This window comes from Podarcis raffonei, chromosome 14 (genome assembly GCF_027172205.1).
Source record: "Podarcis raffonei isolate rPodRaf1 chromosome 14, rPodRaf1.pri, whole genome shotgun sequence".
NCBI lineage: Eukaryota > Metazoa > Chordata > Lepidosauria > Squamata > Lacertidae > Podarcis > Podarcis raffonei.
The window spans coordinates 52,599,616-52,624,729 of NC_070615.1; the positions used below are offsets into that span (position 1 = coordinate 52,599,616).

Consider the following 25,114-nt stretch of genomic DNA (forward strand, 5'->3'; position numbering starts at 1 on the left):
CCGCTGGAGTGGTACCTATTTATCTACTTGCATTTTGACTTGCTTTTGAACTGCTAGGTTGGCAGGAGCAGGGACCGAGCAACGGGAGCTCACCCCGTCATGGGGATTCGAACCACCAACCTTCTGATCGGCAAGTTTGACTCTGTGGTTTAACCTACAGTGCCACCTGTGTCACAACAACCCAATAGCCCCCCCAAATACATTTTGTTGTGTGTTGTTACTTGATGTATTGCATTCATCAACCTTTGCAAGGTTGCTGACCAACATCTGTACTACTGAAGACCTCTTTCTTATTCTGTACCTAGATGCTATTCTGAAAATAGTTAACAATATGAAAAGAAGAAGAAGAAACATGACCTCTCTCTCTCTCTCTTTCTCTCTCTCTCTCTCTCTCTCTCTCTCTCTTGCCCAGATGTGGTGACGGATTTTGACTTCTCTCCTTTTGACGAGCAGCTCTTGGCCACATGTTCGGCCGATGAACTGGTGAGTACTCAGTGAAGGGGTCCTCCTTTGGCAGACCCCCCCAAGACCCTGGGAGGTTGTAGAGGAGACCCTGCCAGGCTCCATCTGTGAGTGGGGGGCTGAGAGAGGAAATAGCCCCCGAGACCTTTGCCCCATTGCTGCTGTTTCTGGAGAGGGCTGTGGGCCTGGAGGGGGGGGCACACAAGTCTGGATTAAGGGGACCTTGGCACAATTCCCACAGTAGGACCCCTCCCCTTCCCCAGAAAAGAAATGCATGGAGTCAGGTGCCAGTAAAAACATCTTGAGGTGGTATTATTACAATTTTATTAAATAGAGTTCCCTGGGACATACGATGGACTGTTAAACCACTCTGGGAATTGTAGCGCCATGATGGGAGCCTCCTAACAGCACCCAGAAACCATAACAAACTAAAGTTCCCAGGATTCAAGCCAGGGCTGGATTTAGGTCTGATGCGGCCCTAAGCTGCTGAAAGTAATGGGACCCTTTTTATATCCAGCTGTCCTTTGTCAACAACAAATTGCTGCTGTTTTTTGTGTTGAATATATGCTAGATGGTAATTCATAGGAGCCTACACAACACAAAACACTCTTGCTGTATGTAGGTTTTATTTTTTATCTTATATTTTGGAAATGTCCAGGTTTTTTCCTTTAAATTCTTTTGAGGCCCCCAAGAGAGTGGAGCCCTAAGCTATAGCTTGTTTAGCTTATACGTAAATCCGGCACTGATTCAAGCCATGACTGTTTAGAGGAGTATTAATACCACTTTATAAGTGAAGATGGGGCATTTGTTTCCTCCATCCTTTGACTGGAGGGGTCTTCTTGGCTTTGCTGTGGTTCCCCCATTTTACTGCCCCCCTTGTGGTTCGGGGTTCATCTTCTCCCAGGGTGACGGACGGACCTTTGCTCCCGGCCTCTTTCTCTGCAGGTGAAGGTGTGGCGCCTCCTGGACTCTGGCCAGGACCTCTCTTCTTCCCCCCACATTGCCCTGGGGCCAGAGGGCCGGCCGGTGGACGTTCTCCTCTTCCACCCCACAGCAGACAGCATCCTGGCCAGTGGGGCCCAGAAGGCAGTGAAAGTTTGGGATGTGGGGCATCGGCAGACTCTGGCAGGTGAGCTCTGCCGTGGGGGGGGGCACTTTCAGCTTGGGGGTGTTATAAGAAAAACCTGCTCCTTTTTCCCTTATGGGATACCCAGGAGCTGCATTCTGGATTAGTTGTAGCTTCCGGGTCACTTTCAAAGGTAGCCCCATGTAGAGCGCATTGCAGTAGTCCAAGCGGGAGATAACCAGAGCATGCACCACTCTGGCGAGACAGGTAGGGTCTCAGCCTGCATACCAGATTCAGGACCAGGGAGTCCTCCACACCCGCCCACCCCCTGTCCCCCCAAAACAGTACTTCTGTCTTGTCAGGATTCAACCTCAATCTGTTAGCCACCATCCATCCTCCAACCGCCTCCAGACACTCACACAGGACCTTCATTACCTTCACTGGTTCTGATTTGAAAGATACTTAGTTCCTGAATTTCTTGAGCATATTGAAAATGTGTTCAGCTTAACAGATACTTGTCAGACTATATTTACAGGGAGGTGTAAGCCCCTACAGTCCAGAGACCATTGGAAAGCTTTTCCTATTTCCTTCCTCCTTGCAGAGAAATATTTGAGGTCAATTTGGGAGAGTCAAAATGGCTTCAGGATTGCTCTCCTGTACTATTTCAGAATTCCTATAACGGGACTGGGAAGGGCAGGAGGGGAAATGGCCCGAGTTCCCCCCTCTGCCAGGGACGGCTTGTCTCCATTGGCTGCTTTGCGCCAACTCGGGCTGTTTGCCCCTGTAGCCCAAGACTGCACACCCAAGCTGGCAGTGGTGGCTCTCTGGGTTTGCCTCAGGCCGCCTTTCGCACCCGCTCCCACTGGTCTCTTTCAGCCGAAGAGGGGCACTCTGCGCTTCCTAACGACTCTTCTGCTAAATATTCTGAATTTATTCCAAATATTCTGTCAGGGATTGTGGGGGGTTGGGCTCGATGACCTCTGAAGGTCCCTTCTAACTCTGCTTGGAAGCAGAATAAAGGTAAAGGGAGCTACAGGTGCATCGTGGCAGGCTAGCTGAGCACTGCCCTTTGCTTCCCTGGCAAAAGGGGGTGGTGTGGGGCGTTACAGTGAGCTCTGGGGTGGGGTTAAAAGCCCCTTGTGCCCCCACCCCTTCCCCTCTGTTTTTCTGAACACACAGACGTTGGGGGAAGAGGTCAAGGACAAGCCTTTCCCAATGGTTGCCTTCCAGCTGTTTGGAACTACAACTCCCATCAGCCTTAGCAAGCCCTGGTTGGGGCTGGTGGGAGTTGTAGTTCCAAAACAGCTGGCAGGCACCAGATTTGCATTTCCGGTGAGATGCTGGGAGGAAGGGCAGGCGGTGTTTCTTGCCCCCCAGGCCAGGAATGTTGTGTGAACAGGAAACGGGAACCGCAAGGAGGCCATGTTGCCTAGCAACCGGCCACAAGGTCTGCAAGCTCCAAGCGGAGGCAGCCTTGACTCTGGGATGGAATTACTGTTCCCAAGTAGCAATTCCTCCTTCTCAGCACAATGCAAAGCCTTGTCCTCCTCCCCTTGCAGCCTGGGAGCCTGATGATTTCCTTCAGGACAGAAAAGGATCCCACAGGAGGAGATGGCCTCTGACTGGATGATAATAATAATAATAATAATAATAATAATAATAATAATAATAATAATTTATTATTTATATTATACCCCGCCCATCTGGCTGAGTTTCCCCCAATCGAGTGTTAAAAACAATACAGCACTAAATATTAAAAACTTCCCTAAACAGGGCTGCCTTCAGATGTCTTTTAAAGTTAAGATAGCTGCTTATTTCCTTCACATCTGAAGGGAGGGCGTTCCACAGGGCGGGTGCCACCACCGAGAAGGCCGTCTGTCTGACTAACTGAAACATGCTTCTTCTTCTTCTTCTTCTTCTTATTATTATTATCATCATCATCATCATCATCATCATCATTATTAAAACAATTCTTTATTGCAAAACAGCATTTTATGCTGTTTTCTGTTGCATCAATTAAATGTTTTAAATTTGTTGTTAGCCGCCCTGAGCCCGGTTTTCTGAACCGGGAAGGGCGGGGTATAGATAAAAATTTATTATTATTCATTATTACTCCAGAGGAGGCTGACAGCAGCAAAAGGCAGATGTCGGGGAGGGCAGTGATGGCCTGTGTCTTCCTCAGCCTCCTAGAAGCATCATCTGTGGGTGCAGGTCATATTGCACTTTGCTGCCCTGTTATTCTGCCCGCTCTCAGGCCAGGCGATCAGGTTGCTCCACAAGTGGCGCCTGCCAGGAACTTTATCTCATGACTTATCTTTCCCTGCAGAGCTGGAGCCTCACGATGACCAGGTCCAGAGTTTGGCTTGGAAACCCGATGGCTGTCTGCTGGGCACATCCTGCAAGGTGCATAGTAGACCAGGTGCTGGGGCTTAATGGGCCGGTGTGTGTGTGAAGCTGCCCTTCAGGTCAGCGGGTGGCGGTCAAGTGATCCTCCTCTGGCTCCAGCCTCTGCGCTGTGACCCACTTTGCTACTGCTGCGATGCCAGGCATGCTATTGCTGCTTCTGTGGCCAGAAGGAGCAGCTGGAAGAAATACTGTATTTTTCGCTCTATAGGATGCACTTTTCCCCCTCCAAAAATTAAGGGGAAATGTCTGTGTGTCCTACGGAGCGAATGCAGGCTCCTTGGCTTCAGCGATAGCAATGTGAAGCCTCCGAAGCGCAGAGGGAGCGCTCCCGCCACACTCCGGAGGCTTCGCGTTGCTTTCGCTGAAGCCTGGAGAGCGAGAGGGATCGGTGCGCACCGACCCCTCTCGCTCTCTAGGCTCCAGGGATATCCTCCTGAAGCCTTTGGAGCACAGCGGGACCTCACGCTGCGCTCCGAAGGCTTCGGGTTCCTTTTGCTGAAGCCGGGAGAGCAAGACTCTCCTGGCTTCAGCAGAGAGGGAGAGCTGCGCAGCGTCCCTTCAGGGAAGCAGGAGGAGAAATGGAAGGGGCTCCGTTTTTCCTGCTGCTTCGCTGAAGGGGCGCTGAGCAGAGAGGGGGAGATTTTTTCCCTCTGTTCTCCCCCTCCTATGGTCTGGTGCGTCCTATAGAGTGAAAAATACGGTAAGTGGAGCCAGCAAAAGGGACTCCGCTGCTTCCACAGATCTCTGTGCTATTCTGCGCCCTCTTTGCTCCTGCCCTATGGAGTGTGGCACAGTGGGAGAGCCCACTCCCTGGGTGGCTCTGGGCCAAGTCACCATCTCTCAGCCGAACCTGCCTCGCAGGGCTGTTGTGAGGGTGACCTGGGGAGGACGAGGAGGAGCACATGCACCGCCTTGAGGAAAAGGTGGGCTAGAAATTTAGTAAATAAACAAGCAGCATCATGCCACTTTAGGCAACCACGCCCCCCCCCGAATCCTGGGAACTGTAGTTTTTTAAAGGATCTGAGAGTTGTTAGGAAACTCTTGTTCCCCTCACAGAGCTACAGTTCCCAGAGTTCCCTGGGAAGAGGGATTGGTTGTTAAACCAGTCTGAGAATCGTAGCTCTGCGAGGGGAACGGGGTTTCCGAACAACTCTCAGCACCTTTAAGAGGCTACAGTTCCCAGGATTCTTTGGGGGGAGCCAGAACTGCTTAAGGTGATACCGCTTTAAATGGCCTACACCACAAGGGACCACTGGGTGGCGCAACATGTGCACATAATGCGCCTCCCAAGGACTCACACTTGGTGCAAAAAGGTGCATTGAAAAGCCTGTGGCTGCAATCTGGCCCCTGGCTTCTCTCAGCTTGGAAACACAACGAAGAGCACCTTCTCAAATGTCTTTATTTCATAAAATCTATGCGCGTTTGATTGTAAAACAAAACAGAATAAACCCAAAGCGGTTTGCAAAGAGATGAAACGATGAAATCGAGAAAAATCCGCGGCCGAACTTTAGAACATACGAAAAGTTAAAAAGACGAAAGCGGATTAAAATTTGCCTCAACTTTCTGAGCATCCAGCATTGCAGGGGGTGGGGCTGTTCTGTGATCTGGGTCAGCTTGCAGACCCTCCTGTTTTTAGCAGGCACCAAAAAGAGTACAGTGAAGGTCCGTGCTTGATATCAATAGGCAGGGAGTTCCAAAGTGTAGGTGCTGCCACTTGGTTCTTACAAAGGTGGCACCTGTAGTAGACCCATGCCCATTCCACCACCTGGAGGGGGCGCATGTGGACTAAAGGAATCTTGTAGATAAACTGGTCCCAAGTTGTTAAAGGCTTTATCTACTAATAGTAACGTGCATGAACCACTGCGGCAAGCATTGTGGTATCTGCTAGCATAGAAACCATTGCCTAGGAAGCTCTGCAGCCTTTTCCAGGTGTGTTTAGGAATGGCTAACCAGAATCAGGCTTGCAGATGAGCAAAGGGACCATGTGTACTTTCACTTAAGGTTCTGGTTTTTCTGGCTTTTGGGGGGCTTTTGCCTCTGTAGACCAGCAAGCATTGAGGGCTGGGCACTGAAGCAAACCAGAATTAAGCCAGAGAATGCATTTCCGAGCATTCATGCAAGCAGAGATTCCTAAGCCAGCTTCAGACCATGGTTTCACATTCTGGTCTGCTGGTCGTCAGCTGACCAGAGTTGATTAGGGTTGCCATATTCCTGACACCTGCAAGATTGGTGAGCTTTTTTAAGGAAACCACCAAAATTGTTAAGCTTTCTTTTTGGAAACAAACCCAAATTGTTCAACTTTTTGGAAGAAACCTAACCCCAAAATAGTGATTTTAAGCTTTTTGAGCTGTTTCTGCTGCTTTTTCCATCGTGTTGCCATACATCCAGGTTTTCCCTGACATTTTGCCGATTCAGCAAAATCCCCCCAACGCCATTTTTGCACCCCAAAACCAGGTCATGTCAGGAATTTTCCTGACGTATGGCAAGCCTATAGCTGATGGCCGTTGTGTGTTTGGACAAACAAACCAGAGTTAAGCTCAACAAACCACGGCTTAGCAAAGTGTGCAAACCAGGCGACTGTTGATTATACCTTTTATTTATGCTTTGGCTGGTACCCACTGTAAAAGGTTGGGGTGCCAGGAGGTCACTGGATCATGGCTAAGTTCTGCCTTCCTCTCCATCCTCTCTTGCAAGGATACTGTGGACACTTAAGCATCATAGTTCTACATATAGCACCTGACTAAATTGAAAATCGGCTGCTGCATTTGTGGCGAACACCCAGTCCCTCATGACCTCCCTTTCTTTCTCTGTCCTCAGGATAAAAAGCTGCGGATCTTTGACCCACGTGCCAAACCTACGGCTTGCCAGGTATCTGGGCCTCTTTGGTTTGGGGGCAGGGTGGGGTTGGGGAGAGGGCACTGCCAGGGCTGGGTTGTGTGGAGACACCCTGTCTAAAGCTGGTTGCTCTTCCTCCAGAGCAACTTCCTTGGGTTCCAGGACCCCAGGATTCCTGCCCCTCTTAACAGCTCACAGCGTCAACTTGGGTGTTGGGCTAGTGAGAGCCACAGTGGCGGTGTGGCTAGCCTAGCCTTTGCCAACCAGGTGCCCTCCAAATGTTTTAGACCTCTGCTCCATCAGCATCGAATCATGTGTGGAGACACCCACACTGAGCCCTCAAATGCCCCTTATTGCTTTGACAAAGCTCCGGGAGGGAAGTCCTTGATGCAGCACAAACTGTGGCACTCACTACACAAATTCATGGATCGTCTCTTTCCATTGGAGAGGCCCTAATTTCATAGGCGTGGGACCTGGCAAGGCTGGTGCCAGGCCAGCCAGGGGAAGGGCTGGTGTTCCCTGTGGCTGCCAGCCTGGGCCAGTTCCTCAGAGTCAAGTGGCAAAACACTTCCTCTCCTGCACCATGTCAGCCTCCAGTTGGAGGGGCCGGAGTCCATGTATGGATGCCCACGTAGAAAACAAAACCCATTTTATTGTTTTAGTTCATGTAGGAAAGCAGCGTCTTAGCCAGAGGGGCTTGGCCTGTGCCCTGCCCTGCTGATCTTCCGCATTCAGCAAACTTTTCCTTTCAAAACAATCTGCTGCCCTTTGCGGCTCTTGGTCATCCTGGAAAGGGGCTGTCTTGGTGCAGACTTTGTCCCCCGCCTGATTTTCCTGTGCGTCTCAACGAGTCCTCCTGGCTTGCCTTGCGCTGGCGGCTGCTGCTGGTGTTTTGCTTCTGTGCCCCCTTCTCCTCCGACCGTGCCAACCCCCCCGCACCTTGTGGGGCTGCCCCCAGAGCAAGCCATGTCTGCTCCGCTCTGGATCTCTCTTACCTGGCGTGGCTCCTGGGAAGATGGAGGAGGAGGAGGAGGAGGAAGAGGAAGAGCTCCCCTTTGCCCACCCCTTCCCCTCTGCGTGGGAGCCAGCTGTGCGCACCTCTCATGCTCCAGATCCAGCTGTGGGATTGTTTGGGGGGAGGGAGGCTCGGGGGGGGGCGTTCATTCTCCCTCTCCCAACCCCCCACTTCCCTCCCGCAGAGGTCACCTCGGGGGTACCTGGCTCCCACCCTCGGCAGCCAAGTGTCCTTCCCGCTTGGGAGGACGTCCTCAGCCTTCCCTCTTCCCAAGAAGGCCGTGGGAAGCTCTGGAAGGGAGCTGGCCTAGGTTTTGGGAAGGCCTATTTATAGCAGCGTGCGGCCGGCGCTCTCAGGCTCCTGCTCCCCAGCGGAGCAGGGGGGGGGCTCAGGGCTTCCGCTTCTCTTCTCACCCTCCCCACCCCCTCCGAATCGCTGCTCCTCCGTCCAGAAATGAGGAAGCCACGGGGAGGCTGAGCAGGGAGAAAGATGGGGACCCAAGGCAGAGGGTCCCTGCAGGAGCTCCAGCTCCCCGTTCCTTGGCCCCCTGCGGGGGACAGTGTCAGGGTGCCCCAACAGCAATGCTTGTGCAGCTGCTGGCAGCAAGGATCGGGGCCTTTGTGTTGCATCTCTGCTGGGATGGCCCCACTCTGTAGAAACGGGCTGTTGTGGAAGTGGCACCTGTGGGGCTGCAGAGCCCACTATTGACTTGGGGGGGGGTAGCCAGTCCTGGAAGAGCCACAGAGAGCAGCAGGGGCCCAGTCTCTGTTTCTGGGGCCCTCGGGAGCCCAGTGGGGCCCCTGGCCCAGCTGTGGAAGGAGAGAAACTGATCCCTGTTCCTCTGCCCTGTGAGTCTTGCACTTGGCCATCTGGGCTGCCCACGGGGTTCAAGAGGCTGTGTTGTGTGTTTGTGTGTGAGAGAGAAAGAGAGAGAGAGAGAGAGAGAGAGAGAGAGAGAGAGAGAGAGAAGGTGACGCACACTCTGAATTGTTACTTGTGGAGGTGGAGGAATCTGTGTCTGGAAGGAGGCGGAGGAAGTGAGCAAAAGTCTGGGAAGGAGATTCTGGCACAACGTCTTGCTTATAGGGCAGCTTTTGAAGTTCTCCGGGAGGCTGTGACCCAGAGCTGCAGGCTGCGGCTTTGGTGTGTTTGTGTGTGTAAGGCAATTGTTTCCCCCTCTTGCCAATGCTGATGTGGCTGAATGCTCCCTCCCTAGACTTTGCCGCCTCGCTTTCTGCAGCTGCCTTTGAACGGCTGCACCCTCTTCCTTCTCTTCCAGCTCTCGGGCAGTTTCCTTGGAAATCTGAAGGGGGCTGGGGGGGGCGTTATTTGGCCTCAGGCGCCAGGGCTTCCGGCTGCTGAGATGTGTGAACTGGGCTTTGCAGGGATTTCGCTCTGCCTGGTGCAACCCAGACATTTGCTGAACCATTACTCCCAGTAACCCTATCAACTCGCAACTGTTACGGAAATTACGGGGGTGGGGGCACATCTTTAAAGTTGTTAAATGTTACAGATATTATGCATAAATGTATCCTTTCAACTTGACAGCTCAGGGAAGTTTCCTAGCTTTAACAATCATATAAAGTCCATAACACCATGTTGAGGGGAACTGGCCAGATGGAGCCCCACAACATCTGCATCTGGAGCTCTTGTGCCAAGGCCAGTTCCACTCTGGTCTCGATACCACTCTGGCACCTAGAAGGGCCTGAACATGCAACATGTGCCAACCCCCCGGTCTTGGTTTCCCGCATGCTCAGTGTTCTTGTTGGGCTATGGTTTCCTGGGCCTGCAAAGAAATGAGTTGGGGGCCCAGGTAGACCCAGAGGCCTCCCTTGTGTGACCCTCCATGGGCAGAAACTTTTCTTTTGGATAGGGTTGTTGTTCTTTTAAATCACATGATCAGGAGACCGTACGGTCACCCTGACTGTATTCATTCCAGCCCAATGGCACAATTCTTTAAATTACAATACAGTGGAACCTCGGTTTTCAAGCGTCTCGGAAGCCGAACGATTCGGAACCCGAACGCCGAAAACCCAGAAGTGAATGTTTCCATTTTTGAATGTGCCTCGGAAGTCGAATGGCTTCCGAGGTGCGTTTCTCCATTTTCTCCATTGAAATTGCCGGCCGCCCATTGCGCCCCGGTTGTTGAATGTTTTGGAAGTCGAACGGTCTTCCGGAATGGATTACTTCTGACAACCCAGGTTCCGCTGTACAAGAACCAGTAGATATGTTAAGAACCATCCATGATATCAAAGTTCTCTGGCTGACGAGGAGGGTTCTTGAAGGTGTTGCAACAAAGGACATGTGAAAATAGAAAGTTTGAAACCCAATCTCCTCAGAGAGTCCTTTCCATCTGTTGGGTGAAATAAATAAGGCTATACCTTTGTTTTGTGGGCTTCTGTGTAAGAGAAACCTTCGGCTTGACCAGTCTTTCATCCAAAAAGACCATGCAGGTTAAGGCCAGCCTTGTGCTTGCCTCCCTTTTCAACTGTGGGGCAATGAGATTGAGATTCCTACGTTGCAGGGGGTTGGACTAGATTACCCCTGGGGTCCCTTCCAACTCTACAATGCTGTGATCTTCTTGCCCTTCTCGACGTCTCCCACTGCCACTGCAAGCAAAGTAGAGGTAGGCTCAGAGTTCCGCAGACTGATGCTTCTTTGTCTTCCGAACCGCCGGGCTCTTGATCTGAGCTTTAAAAGAGGAGCTTGGCTAAATGTCAGTGTCATAGCTGTCAACCTTCCCTTTTTTTGCGGAATTCCCTTATTCCAGCGCTGTTTCCCGCTGCTTCCCGCTGCTATCCCGGATTGTTAGATATCCTGTAGACTGTCCCCGGGACAGGTGAGGCTGCTGATCCCTTATTTTTTAGGCTGCTGATCCCTTATTTTCAAATCTGAAAGTTGACACCTATGGTCAGTGTGTCCCCCCCACGGCCCCCATCAATGCCCCCTGCCCAAATGACCAGAATGTACATTTCAGAAAGCAGGAAGGGAAGGGGGGGGAGAGTGAGTTTGGGGGGAGGGGTCCCTCCAGCGCCTGCCCTTCTCTCAAGGGGGGTGGGAGGGGGCCAGCAGCAGGCCGGTTTATGGGGGCTGAAAGTCAGTGATGGCAGGAGATGAGAGGGAGGGAGGGGCTCCTCACTACATGTTTGAATTAGGCCAGCTGTTTTACTTTTGGGAGGAGTAAAATTTTAAAAAGGAATTAAACTCGCCACCTAAGAAATTGCAATCTGCCAAGTTCAAAAAAAGACCATTTCCTTGCTATCGTATCAGCTGCTTTTTTATATATATACGTTTTTATTAGTTTTTAACATATTAATTGTCATTCATACAACAAAACTTCTCATCTTATACAATAATTTTTGGACTTCCGTCAACACCTCTGATGATTTTCTGTTCTTATCACTTATTGTGCATTTCTTAATTTTATATTACCTTTAATTATCTTTAACTAATAATTCCCCTCATTGTCTTTTTTGCAATATTTCAAATAATTCACCTTACAAAACTTCTTGCAAGCCTACTAGCGTAATCTGTTCATCACAATTACTTTTCAAATAATCCGAAAATTTACTCCAGTCTTCTGAGACTCTCTGGTCCCGCAGGTTTCGAATTCTTCCTGTTAGTTTATCTAATTCTGCATAGTCCATCATTTCCATCCTCCATTCTTCTTTCATTGGTAATTCTGCTTGCTTCCAATTTTGTGTCATGTATCAGCTGCTGTTTTATGGTGTCTGAGTCTCTTGGGAGAAGCCTTTTTTAATGTTTGTGCTGATCTCTGACTCAAAGTCTCACTGCAGAACCGATGAATGAAAAGTGGCCAAACCTGCCCAAAGGAAGGCGCCTCTTCTGCCCCCACCCCCCACCCCACAGAATAACCCCTACCCTCTGGACTGGGGTGCATGGATTGCAGCAGGACTGCAAAAAAAACATGCCCTCTGAGGCCAAGGGCTGATTTTTTTGGGGGGGTGTCTTTCCCTCCAACCTGAACATGGGGCTGGGAGCAGTGGGACGTGAGACTCTGGAGCTGGAGCTGGGGGTGGGGTGGGGTGTCCCCCTTGCTCCCGAGGTCATTTAAAGCAGTTAAAGGTAAAGGGACCCCTGACTGTTAGGTCCAGTCGCGGACAACTCTGGGGTTGCGGTGCTGATCTTGCTTTATTGGCTGAGGGAGCCGGTGTCCAGCTTCCGGGTCATGTGGCCAGCATGACTAAGCCGCTTCTGGCGAACCAGAGCAGCACATGGAAATGCCGTTTACCTTCCCGCCGGAGCGGGACCTATTTATCTAATTGCACTTTGACCTGCTTTAGAACTGCTAGGTTGGCAGGAGCAGGGACTGAGCAACGAGAGCTCACCCCGTCATGGGGATTCGAACCGCCGACCTTCTGATCAGCAAGTCCTAGGCTCTGTGGTTTAACCCACAGTGCCATAAAACCACAAAGAACAAAACCAGCATCATGACCAACACTTTGGAGGTTTTTAAACAGAGGTTGTCAGGGATTCCTGCATAGCAGCGGGTTGGACTTGGGGTTCCCTTCCAACCTTGTGATTCTGAGATTGGATTCCATGATGTTTTCACCCTTTGGGGTCTCTTTGCCCTACTTCCCCCCTTAGCTTAGCCACAGCGGTTCTCCACCTGTGGGTCCCCAGATGTTGTTGGACTACAACTCCCATCATCCCTGAGCTCTGGCCTTGCTAGCTAGGGGTGATGGGAGTTGTAGTTCAACAACATCTGGGGACCCACAAGTGAAGAATGGCTGATTTAGAGGGACCCTGCGTCATCCTCTCTCAGCTGTTCTCCTGTTTTCAAGCCCGGGGGCTTCTCTCGTTCGTTTCTCTTCTGCGCATGCTCACACCGCTCAGATACAGGCCCTAGGGACCCGTGCCAAACTCACAGCTGAGAGAGAGGGAGACGGGGCAGAGACAGTGGGTGGGAGTCAGTTTTCCAGGTGAGGCACCTGCGAAATGGGCGGCTTCTTCTCCCAGCCCAGCTCTTGACGCCCTTTCGCCCTCCTTCCTTGCAGAGCGTCCTGGCACACGCGAATGGCAAGGACTCACGGCTGATCTGGGTGGACGCTGAAGGCTGCCTCCTCTCCGTCGGATTCAACCAGGTACGGAACCTGCCTCCATCCCCTTTATAATAGAGCCAAAGAGTTGGAAGGGCTCCCGGGGGTCATCTAGTCCAACCCCTTGCAGTGAAGGAATCTTTGGCCCAAGGTGGGGCTCGACCCACGACCCTGAGATTTTGGTGCGTCTCGGGGCCCCTTTGAGCCTCCTTAATTGATCAGCAATGCATTGGCGACCCAAAAGAATTGATATTTTAATGTATTTTTAATCTTCCTTGGAAGCTGCCCAGAGTGGCTGGAGAAACAAATAAATTATTATTATTATTATTATTATTATTATTATTATTATTATTATTACACAGAACATAGCTCTTTTGATATTTTGATTTTTGATCAAAAGCATTTAACGGCTGACCCCCCCCCCCCATTTTTCATAGCTGATTTCCCTTTATTTTTCCATGGGTAATTTTCAGCTTTGTGTTTCTGGGCTTAGCTTTCCATCATTCCCCCCACTTGAGTTTTAATATTTTGTTGGAAGCCGGCCAGAGTGGCTGGGGAAACCCAGCCAGATGGGCAGGGTATAAATAATAAAATATTATTATTATTATTATTATTATTATTATTATTATTATTATTAGAGTCTCCTGCTCTACCAACTGAGCTCTTCCACCTTTAGGAAATCACGAAGACGAAAATTAGTGCTGGGTAATGAGCTGAGGTGGGAGCAAAGACTCTGCTTTTTGGGCTTGGAGCAGACAGGAACTGAGATGCGTGCTCTACCTGGCGGTTCTGGCACAGAGCTGACAGACAGGGCCTGAGGACTAGCGTCTTGGTCAGCACAGCCAATTGAAATGACGCCAAAGGCCAACCTCCCCAAACTTGGTACCCTCCAGATGTTTCAGTCTACAGGGCGGTGCTGGCTGGGCGTTGTGGGCCAGAACATCTGGAGGAAACCAACCCCTGGGTGGAGGAGCTGCCTCTTTCTTGTTAGCTTTCATAGAACTGTAAAGGGTCCCGAGGGTCATCCAGCCTGACCCCTGCAACGCAGGAATCGCAACTTAGCAAGGAGCCAAGTGGGGAGTTTTTGGTTGCCAGAGACCAGCATCCTGCCTGTTTTCCAGGTGCGGGAGCGCGAAGTCAGGCTTTGGGACACGCGGAGATTCGACAACTCTCTGGCCTCCATCACCCTAGATGCATCTCCCAGGTAAGACCAGTGAGGCGGAGGGGGCAGGCAGGGGGCTGGGAACGGGCATGGCTTTTGGGGTGCTTTTCGGCTGGAGTTGCCACTGTGGGGGTGAGGGGGGTTGTTGTTTAGCCTTGGAGGCAGAACAGGGGTGCACTCAACTCAGTGCTAAGTGTCAGTATGACCCCCCCAGGGAGGAAGTTGGGTGACTTGGGGATGACAAGAGGCAAGGGATTGGGGGGGCACACTGGCAGTGCAAATACCATATTTTTCGCTCTATAAGATGCACTTGACCATAAGACGCACCTAGTTTTAGAGGAGGAGAACAGGAAAAAAATTGTTCTCTCCCTCTCTGCACAGCGCCCCTTCAGCGAAGCGGCAGGAGAAGCGGAGCCCCTTCCATTTCTCTTCCTGCTTCGCTGAAGGGGTGCTGCGCAGAGAGGGAAAGCTCTCGATCCCTTTTGCTCTCCTGGCTTCAGCGAAAGCTGCGCAGCCTGCATTTGCTCCATAAGACGCACACACATTCCCCCTTACTTTTTAGGAGGGGAAAAGTTCATCTTATAGAGCGAAAAATACGGTAAATGCTCATCAGATTTCCAATAGCTGGTGCCCCTCAATCACGTCCACCCATTTTGTTGAGCTCATCAAACTAAATTGTCTCAACTGGATTTGGAATAAACGTGCAATTGGCTGTTACCGTTCTGAATTTGATTGTGCTGCTATCTTCCTTTGTGGGTTGTGCAAACTGCCGTTCTGAATAAGGCTTTTTACGGGGCAGAGGAGTCAAGGGGGCGGTGGCCCAAAAGAATTTGGGAACCTCTGGCTTTAACCCGTCGGAGCTTTCTAGGCTTTGAACACAACAACCCACGGGACTCTTTGAGGTTGCTTTGTCCCTGCATGTTGGGCGAATGCATTTGTTGGCTGCCTGAAATACCTGAAATACTGAAATGCATGAGGCTGGCCGCTCCAGAGAAGGGCCTTTCCAGTGTTGGCCCCCCCAGGGATGTCTGCATATCACCTGTGTGATGACCTCTTTTAGGTGCCGGATGAAGGCATTTTTCGTCAGAATTTTCCCCCACTGCTTTTTGCGTTTGTTGTACTGACGTCCTCCTCTGCTTGTGGGTTTTATTCTGTGCAAGAGTTTAGTTTCCTAGAGTATTTTATGGCTTTCGATCTTTTACTTGCGAACCACCCACAGGACTTTTGCCATTAGGTGGTGTATAAATATTGGGAAAGAACGAACAAACAAACAAACAAACGAATGAGTGAGTGCTGTCTGCGCACGATGCCCGGCAGGAAGTCAGTAGGTGGGGTGTCTCCCCCTCCCCAGTTTGAATAACACTCCGGCCTTCTGCGATCTTTCCACGCGTCTCTGGGGTGGCTGGTCGCCTGCGGAAAGTCAGAATCGCCTCCGGCCTCTTTTCTCCCACTCTCTCTGGGCAAATGAGTCAGTCAATTGGACTTGCAGCTTCTTGGGGGTGCTGCAGGAGGCCTCCTTTGGCGAGAGAGGCAGAGAGAGCCCCCCTCTGCACAGACCCCCCCTTCCTGGCTGCAGCAGGGCCTGCGAGGCTCCTGCCAAGGTGGGCGGCTGCTGTTCCTTTCTTCCTCCTCGCAAGCAGCCCCGAGCGAGGGAGTAAATTGATTCCAGGCGGCTGGCTTGTTTTGGCTGGGGGACTCTATCTCCACCGCCGCTGCTGGGGGAGGAATGTGGTTGGCGGCTGCTGTGCGCCTCTCTTATCGGCCTGCCTTGCTGCGTCGGGGTTAGAAGGTGACCCCCGCGTATCATTGGGACTCAGCCTGATAAGGAGGGGAGCAGGAGAGGATCTGAGGGACTTGGGGGGGGCGAGGGGAGCGACGAGGAGCCCTGTTGCTCCTGCGCTGCTTTCCGCCTCCTCTGTGCAAGGGGGGCTTTTCCTGAGCAGGCAACACGATCCAGCAGGCGTATTGTTCCGCGTCCAGATTCCATTCCTTCAAGCTCTTGGAAACGAGATGAGTCGCTCAGAGGGCTTTGGGCTGCTTGGTTGGACTTGTGATATGCAAAATATGGATCAACACACACACACACACACACACACACACACACACACACTTTCTGTTGGAATGGGAAAGTGAGCCCCTAAGGGGGGGGGGAACCATTTTGCCCCGTTTCTGGGCAACCACAGACCCTGGATTAGCTGCTGCTACTGTTCCTGCAGTCAGGGGCGTAGGAAGGGCAGTGTGCGGGGGGTTTGCCCCAGGTGTCATCCTCGAGGGGGTGACAAAATGGCACACCGCGGGGGGTGGCACTTACCCCGTGTCCTGGCCTGCAGCTTGCCTGAGTCTCCACCCCCATCGTTCTGCCTGGACACTGAGGTCCAGCTCCAAGGGCCTTCTGGTGGTTCCCTCCCTGCGAGAAGCCAAGTTACAGGGAACCAGGCAGAGGGCCTTCTCGGTGGTGGCACCCGCCCTGTGGAACGCCCTCCCACCAGATGTCAAGGCAATAAACAACTACCTAACAGTTAGAAGACATCTGAAGGCAGCCCTGTTTAGGGAAGTTTTTAATGTGTGACACAGATGGGCGGGGTACAAATAATAAATTGTTGTTGTTGTTAGTCTCTCCTGAGAGTGATGTGGTGGCTCAGGGCCCAGCGCTGCCCAAAACGGCAGTGTGGGGCTTGCGTCTGCCAGGCGGACTACGTGGGCCGTTCGCTGCGCTGCCCCCCGGGTGGCTCGCCCCAACCCCGCCTCCCCGGGTGCCAGAGCAGCTAGCAGCCTGCCTGCAGTGCTGGAAGGTGGGCTGAGCTCTGCTGTCTCCCCGGGCAAATTACTGGGGTGCCCCTTCCCTCCCAACCTGGAGCTCCTTGTGCCCAGGAAGGGCCTCCTTTGCCCCCCTCCTGCTGTACGGGGTGGGGGCGGCGGAAGAAAAGAAAGTAAGAGGTGACATGATGGAATGTTGTGAAATTATTCGTGACATGGAGAAGGTAGATGGAGAACATTTTTTCTCCTAACTCTGGAAGTCGTGGATATTTGAAGAAGCTGAATGTGGGAAGATTCAGGGCAGGCGAAAGAAAGTCCTTCTTCACACAGGGCAGGGTTAAACTGTGGAACTCAAACACGCCCCCCAGGAGGCAAGGAGGTACACCAACTTGGATGGTTTTAGAATAGGCACAAGGCAAACTTGGCCCTCTAGCTGTTTTGGGACTACAACTCCCATCATCCCTAGCTAACAGGGCCATTGGTCAGGGATGATGGGAGTTGTAGTCCCAAAACATCTGCAGGGCCGAGTTTGCCTATGCCTGTTGTAGAAGATGATTAGACCAATAATAATAATAATAATAATAATAATATTTTATTTATATCCTGCCCTCCCCAGCCAAAGCCGGGCTCAGAGCGGCTAACAACAATAAAAGTAACACAGCATTCTAAAATCAATTCATTCTAAAATCAATTCAGAGTCAAATTAATGGCAAGCATTGGGCTAGAGTTCTACAAGGATTACAGAAGGAGGGGGTCGGACTGTGCCTTGGCCAAAGGCCTGGCGGAACAGCTCTGTCTTGCAGGCCCTGCGGAAAGATGTCAAGTCCCGCAGGGCCCTGGTCTCTTGTGACAGAGTGTTCCACCAGGTCGGAGCCACAGCCGAAAAAGCCCTGGCTCTAGTTGAGGCCAGCCTAACTTCTCTGTGGCCTGGGACCTTCAAGATGTTTTTATTTGAAGACCGTAAGTTTCTCTGTGGGGCATACCAGGAGAGGCAGTCCCGTAGGTACGAGGGTCCTAGGCCGTATAGGGCTTTGAAGGTTAAAACCAGCACCTTAAACCTGATCCTGTACTCCACCGGGAGCCAACATGGAGGAGGAGGAGGAGAAGGCTATCGATGGCTCGGCTCTGCTTCCAACAGTCAGAGTGAGCAGTGCTTCTGAATCCCAGTTTCTGGAAACTGCAGGAGTGGTGAAGAGGGATCTTGTGCTGGGATCCTCCTTGCAGCATCTGGTTAGCGCCTGTGAGAACAGGATGCCAGACCAGATGGGCCCTGGGCCTGATCCAGTAGGCTCTTACTAGGTTCTTACATGAGGCTTGGGGATGTGTGCAGAATGGTTGCCCTGGCTCTGAAGACAAATGCCCCCCCCTCTCTGCCGCCTCTTTCTCTCTCTGCCTCGCCCCCCCTTGTTGCCAAGCCCTGTTCCAAAGCCCCCCCATCCTCCGTCTTGCCAAGCACACCGCATGAATGGCCCTTGAGTCCTCTGGGGGGGCTGTTTGCAGAGCAAACTGTGGGGCTGAAAGCCTTTCATTCTGTGCTTCTGTGCTCCGCGGCCGCCGGGGGTCAGCGAAACTGCTGAAGCAGCTGGTGTGGTGCAGGAGTGCGCAGTGCCCCGTCCCTTCGTGCTCATCGGCCCGTGTGGGGCAGCAGCAGAGGGTCCTGGCCTGTGTGGCGACCAGGACCTGGCTGAGGGTCCCAGCGCAAACGTGCTTTGTCCTCCAGACACACAGGAGCCTCTCTCAGGGCTGGGGGAGGGAGAGCGCAGGGGGCACGTCCTGGGCTGCATCACTGCTTCCCAGCAAGGGCGGGCATCCACTCTGGAAGCCACCGCAAGCTTTTCTCCTGATCTCATCTGAGATGGATTTTGAAAGCCTGGTGGGCAAGCAGAGAGCAGAGACCCCTGCCTCGTGGACCGAAGCAAACAGGGAGCCAGTTTCCCTTCTTCTTGGTTAATTAGTAGCAGATGCTGGGGGAGGGGGGCTGGTTGTGGTAGTAAGAGGGGCCAAGGGCAGGTGGGGAGGCTGCTCATGAAGGGGCGTGTGTGTGTGTGTGTGTGTGTGTGTGTGTTGCAGCCCACAGCTGGTGCAAACGGCCAAGTTGTGCAAGAAGGGCTGAGCCATTCGCTTTGGGAAGCGTCCTTCCCCAGCAGTGCTTTGTTGGCCCCCTTCCTCCTGGCACGCCCTGGACTCTGGAGGTGCCTCAGCACATGGAGGGGACTGTTTGCAAGGAATAGGTTGGAGCGGGGTTGAGAGGAAGGAGGGCTGTGATAGGGATTTTGAGGTCTTAGATATATGTTAAATGTTCATAAGTGTACCAACCAACGTACATAGATCAGCACAGGAAGACCGACCTGAAACCATTTTTGATTCCCAAACTGACCTCAATTACTTCTCTGCAAGGTCAGAGTGGGAAACCTCCCCATTGTCTCTTGCCTCACAAATCCTGTCTTAAGGGCACATTTAAGATATGCATAGGGTGTGAGCCTGACCTGGCTCAGGAACGAAGTATTTGTCACTACAAAAGACTGGCCAGGCTCCCCAGGCAATCCAATCAAGTGACCATTAAATAGGTAACCTGGCAGACAGGAGGTAAACAAAGCACTCAGATTTCTGCTGTAGACCACCCTTTCTGTGATGTATGTATGATGTTTCTGGGGGTGGTCTTGATGTACAGGGTGGCAGTTTCAAAAGTCTGTATAAGGGCTTGCACACCATTGTTCTTGGTTCCTCCTCCCTCCTGCATAAGTGAGGACCCTGTTGCAACAGATCAATAAAGATCAGGCTTACTAGCTGCTTTGCTTCTCAATATTCTCTGCCTGGCCTCTGTTGTTTTCTCCTACTGATAGGGAACCTATGTAAGGACTCTATATGGGATCTTGGATACCCCATAAGGGAAAGAGGGCAGATTTTTGTTTACAACAGGGCACAGCACTGGTCTGGCCTTGACTCTTCCTAGAGTTGGAAGGGACCCCAACCCTCGGAAATGCAGGAATGGCAACCAGAGAATCCCTGTCGGGTGGCTCCCCAACCTCTGTTGAAAAGCCTCCTGTTATCATCTGAAAGGGCACAAAGGAGAGACCATCACCTCCTGTGGAAGTCCAGTCCACTGTCCAACAGCTCTTTCCATCAGAAAGTTATTTCTTTTTTTCTTCTTTTTTTAAGATTTGGTAATGTTTATTTTAGGTGGATGAATATTAAGTGAGGAAAGATTTACATGAGATTTCTCCACACCCAGATTTTCTCAGTAGACCCCTGTCTGAACAAAATAATTTAAAACTTAAAAGAAAACATTTTTCTGAAGTGCATTGCAGCAGCAGCTATTTCTTTTCCCACTCTTCTCTTTCAAAAGTGGCTCAAGATACTGTTTGTCCTCTTCATATTTTACCCACTGTTCTTTCGGAAGAATTTGTTGCCTCATGGACAAGTCCAACGCTCTCTTGATGCGAAATAATGTCTCATTATGTGCATCTTCAGGAAGTCTCCTTATCGCTTCTTTCACATCTTCATTTTCATACATTGTATCATCTCGCATAAGTCCCAGTGCCCTCGCCGCCATCTTGGCAACCTCTGAGGAAACGCACACACGCACTGGCGTTCGGGAAAAGCCAACATTCCCCCTTTCAGGTCACGTGCTCGCAATCCGCCTACCCACCCACTGCGCTCCCTGTGCTGTCACATGATCACCAGAAAGTTATTTCTGATGTTTAGTCAGAACCTCCTTTCCATCGGTTTGGGGTCCTCACCGCTGGAGCAGAGGGAAAACCAGCTTGCTCCATTCTCCATGTGACAACCCTTTCAGGATGTGAAGGTGGCTCCCACCTCTCCTCTCCATCTCCTCTTCTCCAGGCTGAACATACCCAACTTTCTCCATTGTTTCTCACAAGGCTGGGCTCCCAGACCCTGGACCATCTCGGTCTCCTTCCTCTGCCCACTCTCCATCTTGCCAATGTGCAGAGTGCTGTGCTGCGTTCCTCGGGGAGAGTGGATGGTAGGAGCAGGGGGGCAGTGGGGTGGGGTTTGGCAGTGGGGAAGGGCCTTGGTAATAGCCAGAAGGGAACAGCCACATTTATAAACTTCCAGTGAAGGGGCTTGGAGACTTTGGGCTCACCTGGAAATCTAAAATTTCTGGGGGGTTTCCAGTGTGTGCGTGGATGGGTATTTTGTGGGTGGGGGAATTAAAACTCGTAATTCTAAATATTTACTTCCCGCCTTTGTGCTTTTATAGAGCCAGGCTGGCTATCGCAAACGCAGCTGCAATCCAGACAGACTTCTCTTAGCAACGCTGCCTTGGCGGCCTCTAGCCTTATTACAGCAGCCTGAGTCCCCTTGGCCAATATTGTTCTGAACCATTGCTTTTAAAAATATTCCGCTTGTTCTTAAAAACAAGAGGCTTCCTCATTTCTCTCCAAACTGCATTGCTTCCTCCACTCTCAATTCCATTTTTTTTGTAGTTTACTACCAACCCTTACAAAAAATAAATAACCATGATGTTGGTGTCCTATTTGAGATCTCTGTGGGGAAGAAACCCTCTTTGCAGGGAGAGTGTGTGGAGGTTCATATCTCAATGGCTCCCACCTGCAGATGCAAAGAAAATGGAGAAAATCAGTGCACCAGGGGATAGATTACAACTGGTCCCTGTCCTGTATTTGAAGGAGGGACTCAGAGAGGAGTTTTCCCCAGCCCTAGAGATTCTCCATGAGACCCTGAGTCCAGCCTTCCTCCTCCTGGCGCCTTCCGGAGCTGTCACACTACAACTCCCACCAGGCTGTTATTTGGGGCTGGTGGGACTTGCAGTCCACAATGCCTGAGGATCCAGCCTGGGTTGGGGAAAGGTGCCCGGCTGTCTTCCACGAGGGCCAGCTGGGGCCCTCGCTGGGTCTCATCCGGCGCTCTGAATGCAGAGATTCCCATTTCCGGCTGCCGCACCCCCTGGGCGTCCTCCGGCACCTTGTCCTTCTCGAATTGGCCTCGCCCTTGAGGGCCTCCTGCAATTAACAGGCATCAGCGCGGCATCAGGTGGCGGCTTCGGCAGCTAAGTGCTTCCAGCTGGTTGGCGGCTGCTTCTTAGCCAAGCGGTGGGGAGGTCAGGCCCACCCCACTGAGCCCTGGGCAGCGCAGGAAGCGGCACAAATGCTTCCAGGACGCGGTCTGGGGAGGGGCGCACATCGCTCCTTCGGCTGGCCGCCACAGGAAGGGAAACGGCTGGTGCCCTCAAGCTCTCCAGCAACATGCTGGGGTTGGGATTTGGGGTGCTGAGGAGAGTTGCCGGGAGGAGGTTTGACACCACCAGCCTCAGATGCTTTTGTGCCCAAAGCCAACAATCCCAGTTACGATACGATAATCTTTATTGTCATTGTCCCACACAGAACAACGAAATTGAAAAAAAACTACATCAGACATTCAAAAACCCACAAGCCTGCTATCCCAGCCTGGTTAGCCCCCTAAAAACTCTGATACCCCATAATTAAATACAATATACTCCCATAGAAACTACCTTATACTGCGTTTTAAACCAAAATCGCATTTGGGTAGAAACTGTTTCTCAGGCGGCTAGTCCTAGTCTTTATGACCCTGGACCTTCTTCCAGAAGGCAGAAGCTGAAAGAGATCATTTCTGGGGTGCGCACTATCCTGCACTATCTCTGCAGCTTTCTTATGGCACCTGGAAGAATAGATTTGATCCAAGGTGGGAAGAGCGCACCCAATTCTTCTCTCCGCAGTCTTTACAACCCTAGACAGCATTGTCTTTTCCCTGACCGTGCAGCTCCCAAACCACACACACAGACCATAAGTTAACACACTCTCAACAGTTGTCCCCCTTGGGGCTCCGCTTGCTTCCCCAGCACACGGCGATGGCAGAGGGGAAGCCGTAATGTGGCCCCCTGGACAGAAGCAACTGCTTTGTGTTGTTTCACGATGAGGCCTGCCTGAGAAGGGCGCCTCTTCTTGCATAAAGTTCTGTAGCCCCAACAGAGCCTTTTTTGGGCCTGGGCGATATATTGTCCCAAACCGGTATTGTGATATTGGTTCCATAGTTTTTGACCTGACAATATATTGCGAATCATGATGTGTGTTCGAGTTGGGTGATGTATCATCCAAGACCAGTTTGAAGTCCATACAGTCGTATCTTGGTTCTCGAATTTAATCCGTTCCCGAAGTCCACTTGACTCCCGAAACCATTTAAAAACCAAGGTGCAGCTTCCGATTGGCTGCAGGAGCTTCCTGCACTCAATCAGAAGCCAGCATTGGACATTACAAAAAACGTTCACAAACCAAAACACTTACTTCTGAGTTTGTGGCATTCGGAAGCCGATTTGTTTGGGAGCCAAGCCATTCAAGTACCAAGGTACTGTTGGGATACTGCCAGGGAGATAAAGTCCATCTTGGCCCCCAAGCTCGGTGCCGGACGATCCATCGACCTCCCGTAGTCAGGCAATATCAGCAATTCAGCGACACTAAGCCTCAGGCTTAGTGCACACTATATCAGCAGAATTCACACAGCAGGAAGTTGCACAAGCAGAGAGCAGAACATGCATATTTACAGTTTATTAGGCATTGGTCAGAACAAAGAAATCATGACCGTCTCCTCCGACTGCTCAGGCAAAAACAGCCAAAAACGAAACGAACTTACAACATAAACTTCCCGTGAGACAGGAACTTACGCAGGCTGTTATACAAACATCCTGCTCCCTTTTAAGGTGGAACGGAAATATCCTAACATCCTCCCCCTTTCCGTGTAACCTGTAGTACCTGTGGCTCAACCCAATTGCAACCTTTGTGCGTAAACCTTCAGTTGTTCTCTGTTAACAACCTTAGACAACAGATCAGCAGGAATTTCATTTCCTGGCATGTAGGACACCTGAATGAGTCCTTTCTGAATACACTCTCTTGCACGATGTAGCTTAATCTGCAAGTACTTGGTTCTTTGCTTGCAACTCTCTGAGTTCAGCAAAGCCAAACAAGATCTATTGTCTTGATACACTTGTATAGGACATTTCACAGAAACCCCAATGTCCTTAAACAGTTGCATCAACCATTCACAATCCATGAGTGAAAATGACAGAGCATTGAGTTCTGCTTCACAGGAACTTAGGCTAACTGTCGTCTGCTTTTTGCACAACCAGTCAAACAGGCAGTGGTTGTACATGTAGCATACTCCAGAAGTGCTTGTACCATCCGTGGTGTCACTTCCAAAACTTGCATCTGCAAAGATTTCAAGACCTCCAGTCTTCTGACTGGTGAACCTCAGCCTGTAGTGCATAGTCCCTTTCAAATACCGGGCTATGCGCTTCAGAGCTTTCCAATCCTGAACAGTAGGATTGTTAGCATGTCTGCTAAGCAGGTTAGTGCTTACAGCAATGTCAGGTCTTGAACATCTAGCAATGAAATTCAACTTGCCTAGAATGCATCTGTACAGCGTTGTGTCAGAAAATGCTTCAGCAGTACTGTCTACCTGGTAACCTGTCACCATCGGTGTGTCTGCTGGGTTTGCATCAACCAAATTCAACCTGGTTAATACATCAGCAATTTTCTGTGTTTGGTGTACCAGAAAATTACCTGCTTGGTCCCTCTCCACCTGCAGAGAAAGATAGTTGGATACCTCACCAAGATCCTTCATGTCAAAGTGCTCCTTCAGTTGAGCTAGGGTGCTTTGGTAAAAAGCCTGATTCTTCCAAAACATCAGAAGATCATCAACAAAACATAAACAATACAGTTTGTTTTGCCCCTCCTCCTTGACAAACACACATGGATCAGCTTTGCCCTGGTGAAAACCTAGAGAAAGCAACGTTTCAGTGAGTTTTGTGTTCCAACACCTGGCACTCTGCTTGAGACCATATAAGGATTTCCGCAGTTTACAGACCATTCCCTTCTGTATCTGCATCCCGTCAGGTGGAAGCATGTACAGCTGCTCGTTCAAAATTCCGTACAAAAAAGCTGTATTAATGTCATGATGGGAAACATGCAGTTTCTCCTCCGCAGCGATCTTGAGCATCAGCCGAATGCTCTCATATTTGACCGTGGGTGAGTAGGTCTCGTGGTAATCCTGCCCTGGTACCTGTGAAAAACCTCTGGCAACCAATCTGGCTTTGTGTCTGACAACCTTGCCATTCTGGTCTGTCTTGGCCTTGAAGACCCATTTGCTGCCAACCAGTCTCATTCCTGGGACTACCGGTACCAGTTCCCAAGTCTGGTTCCTGTTTAAGGAATCAACTTCAGCCTTCATGGCATTAAGCCAAGGCTCAGCATCTTTAGAGGTTAACTCCTGAACCTCTTTGAAGCTTGAAGGTTCCCATACCTTCTCTGAGCTACCAAGAACAGCAGTTGCCATCTTAGCAAACTCATCAGCAAATCTCT

The 25,114-nt window shown here is 51.0% G+C and overlaps 1 protein-coding gene across 2 annotated transcripts in view; it reads left to right on the top strand.

Moving 5' to 3' along the window:
• The window catches only part of CORO7 (coronin 7), a 101,584-nt gene that overhangs the window by 10,524 nt on the left and 65,946 nt on the right, over positions 1–25,114 (top strand). For both annotated transcript variants that reach the window (XM_053364111.1, XM_053364113.1), the window contains exons 4-9: positions 413–483; positions 1,408–1,591; positions 3,855–3,931; positions 6,752–6,802; positions 12,803–12,889; positions 13,966–14,048. In XM_053364111.1, the coding sequence (XP_053220086.1) occupies positions 413–483; positions 1,408–1,591; positions 3,855–3,931; positions 6,752–6,802; positions 12,803–12,889; positions 13,966–14,048 (553 nt within the window). The remainder of the gene's footprint in view (positions 1–412; positions 484–1,407; positions 1,592–3,854; positions 3,932–6,751; positions 6,803–12,802; positions 12,890–13,965; positions 14,049–25,114) is intronic.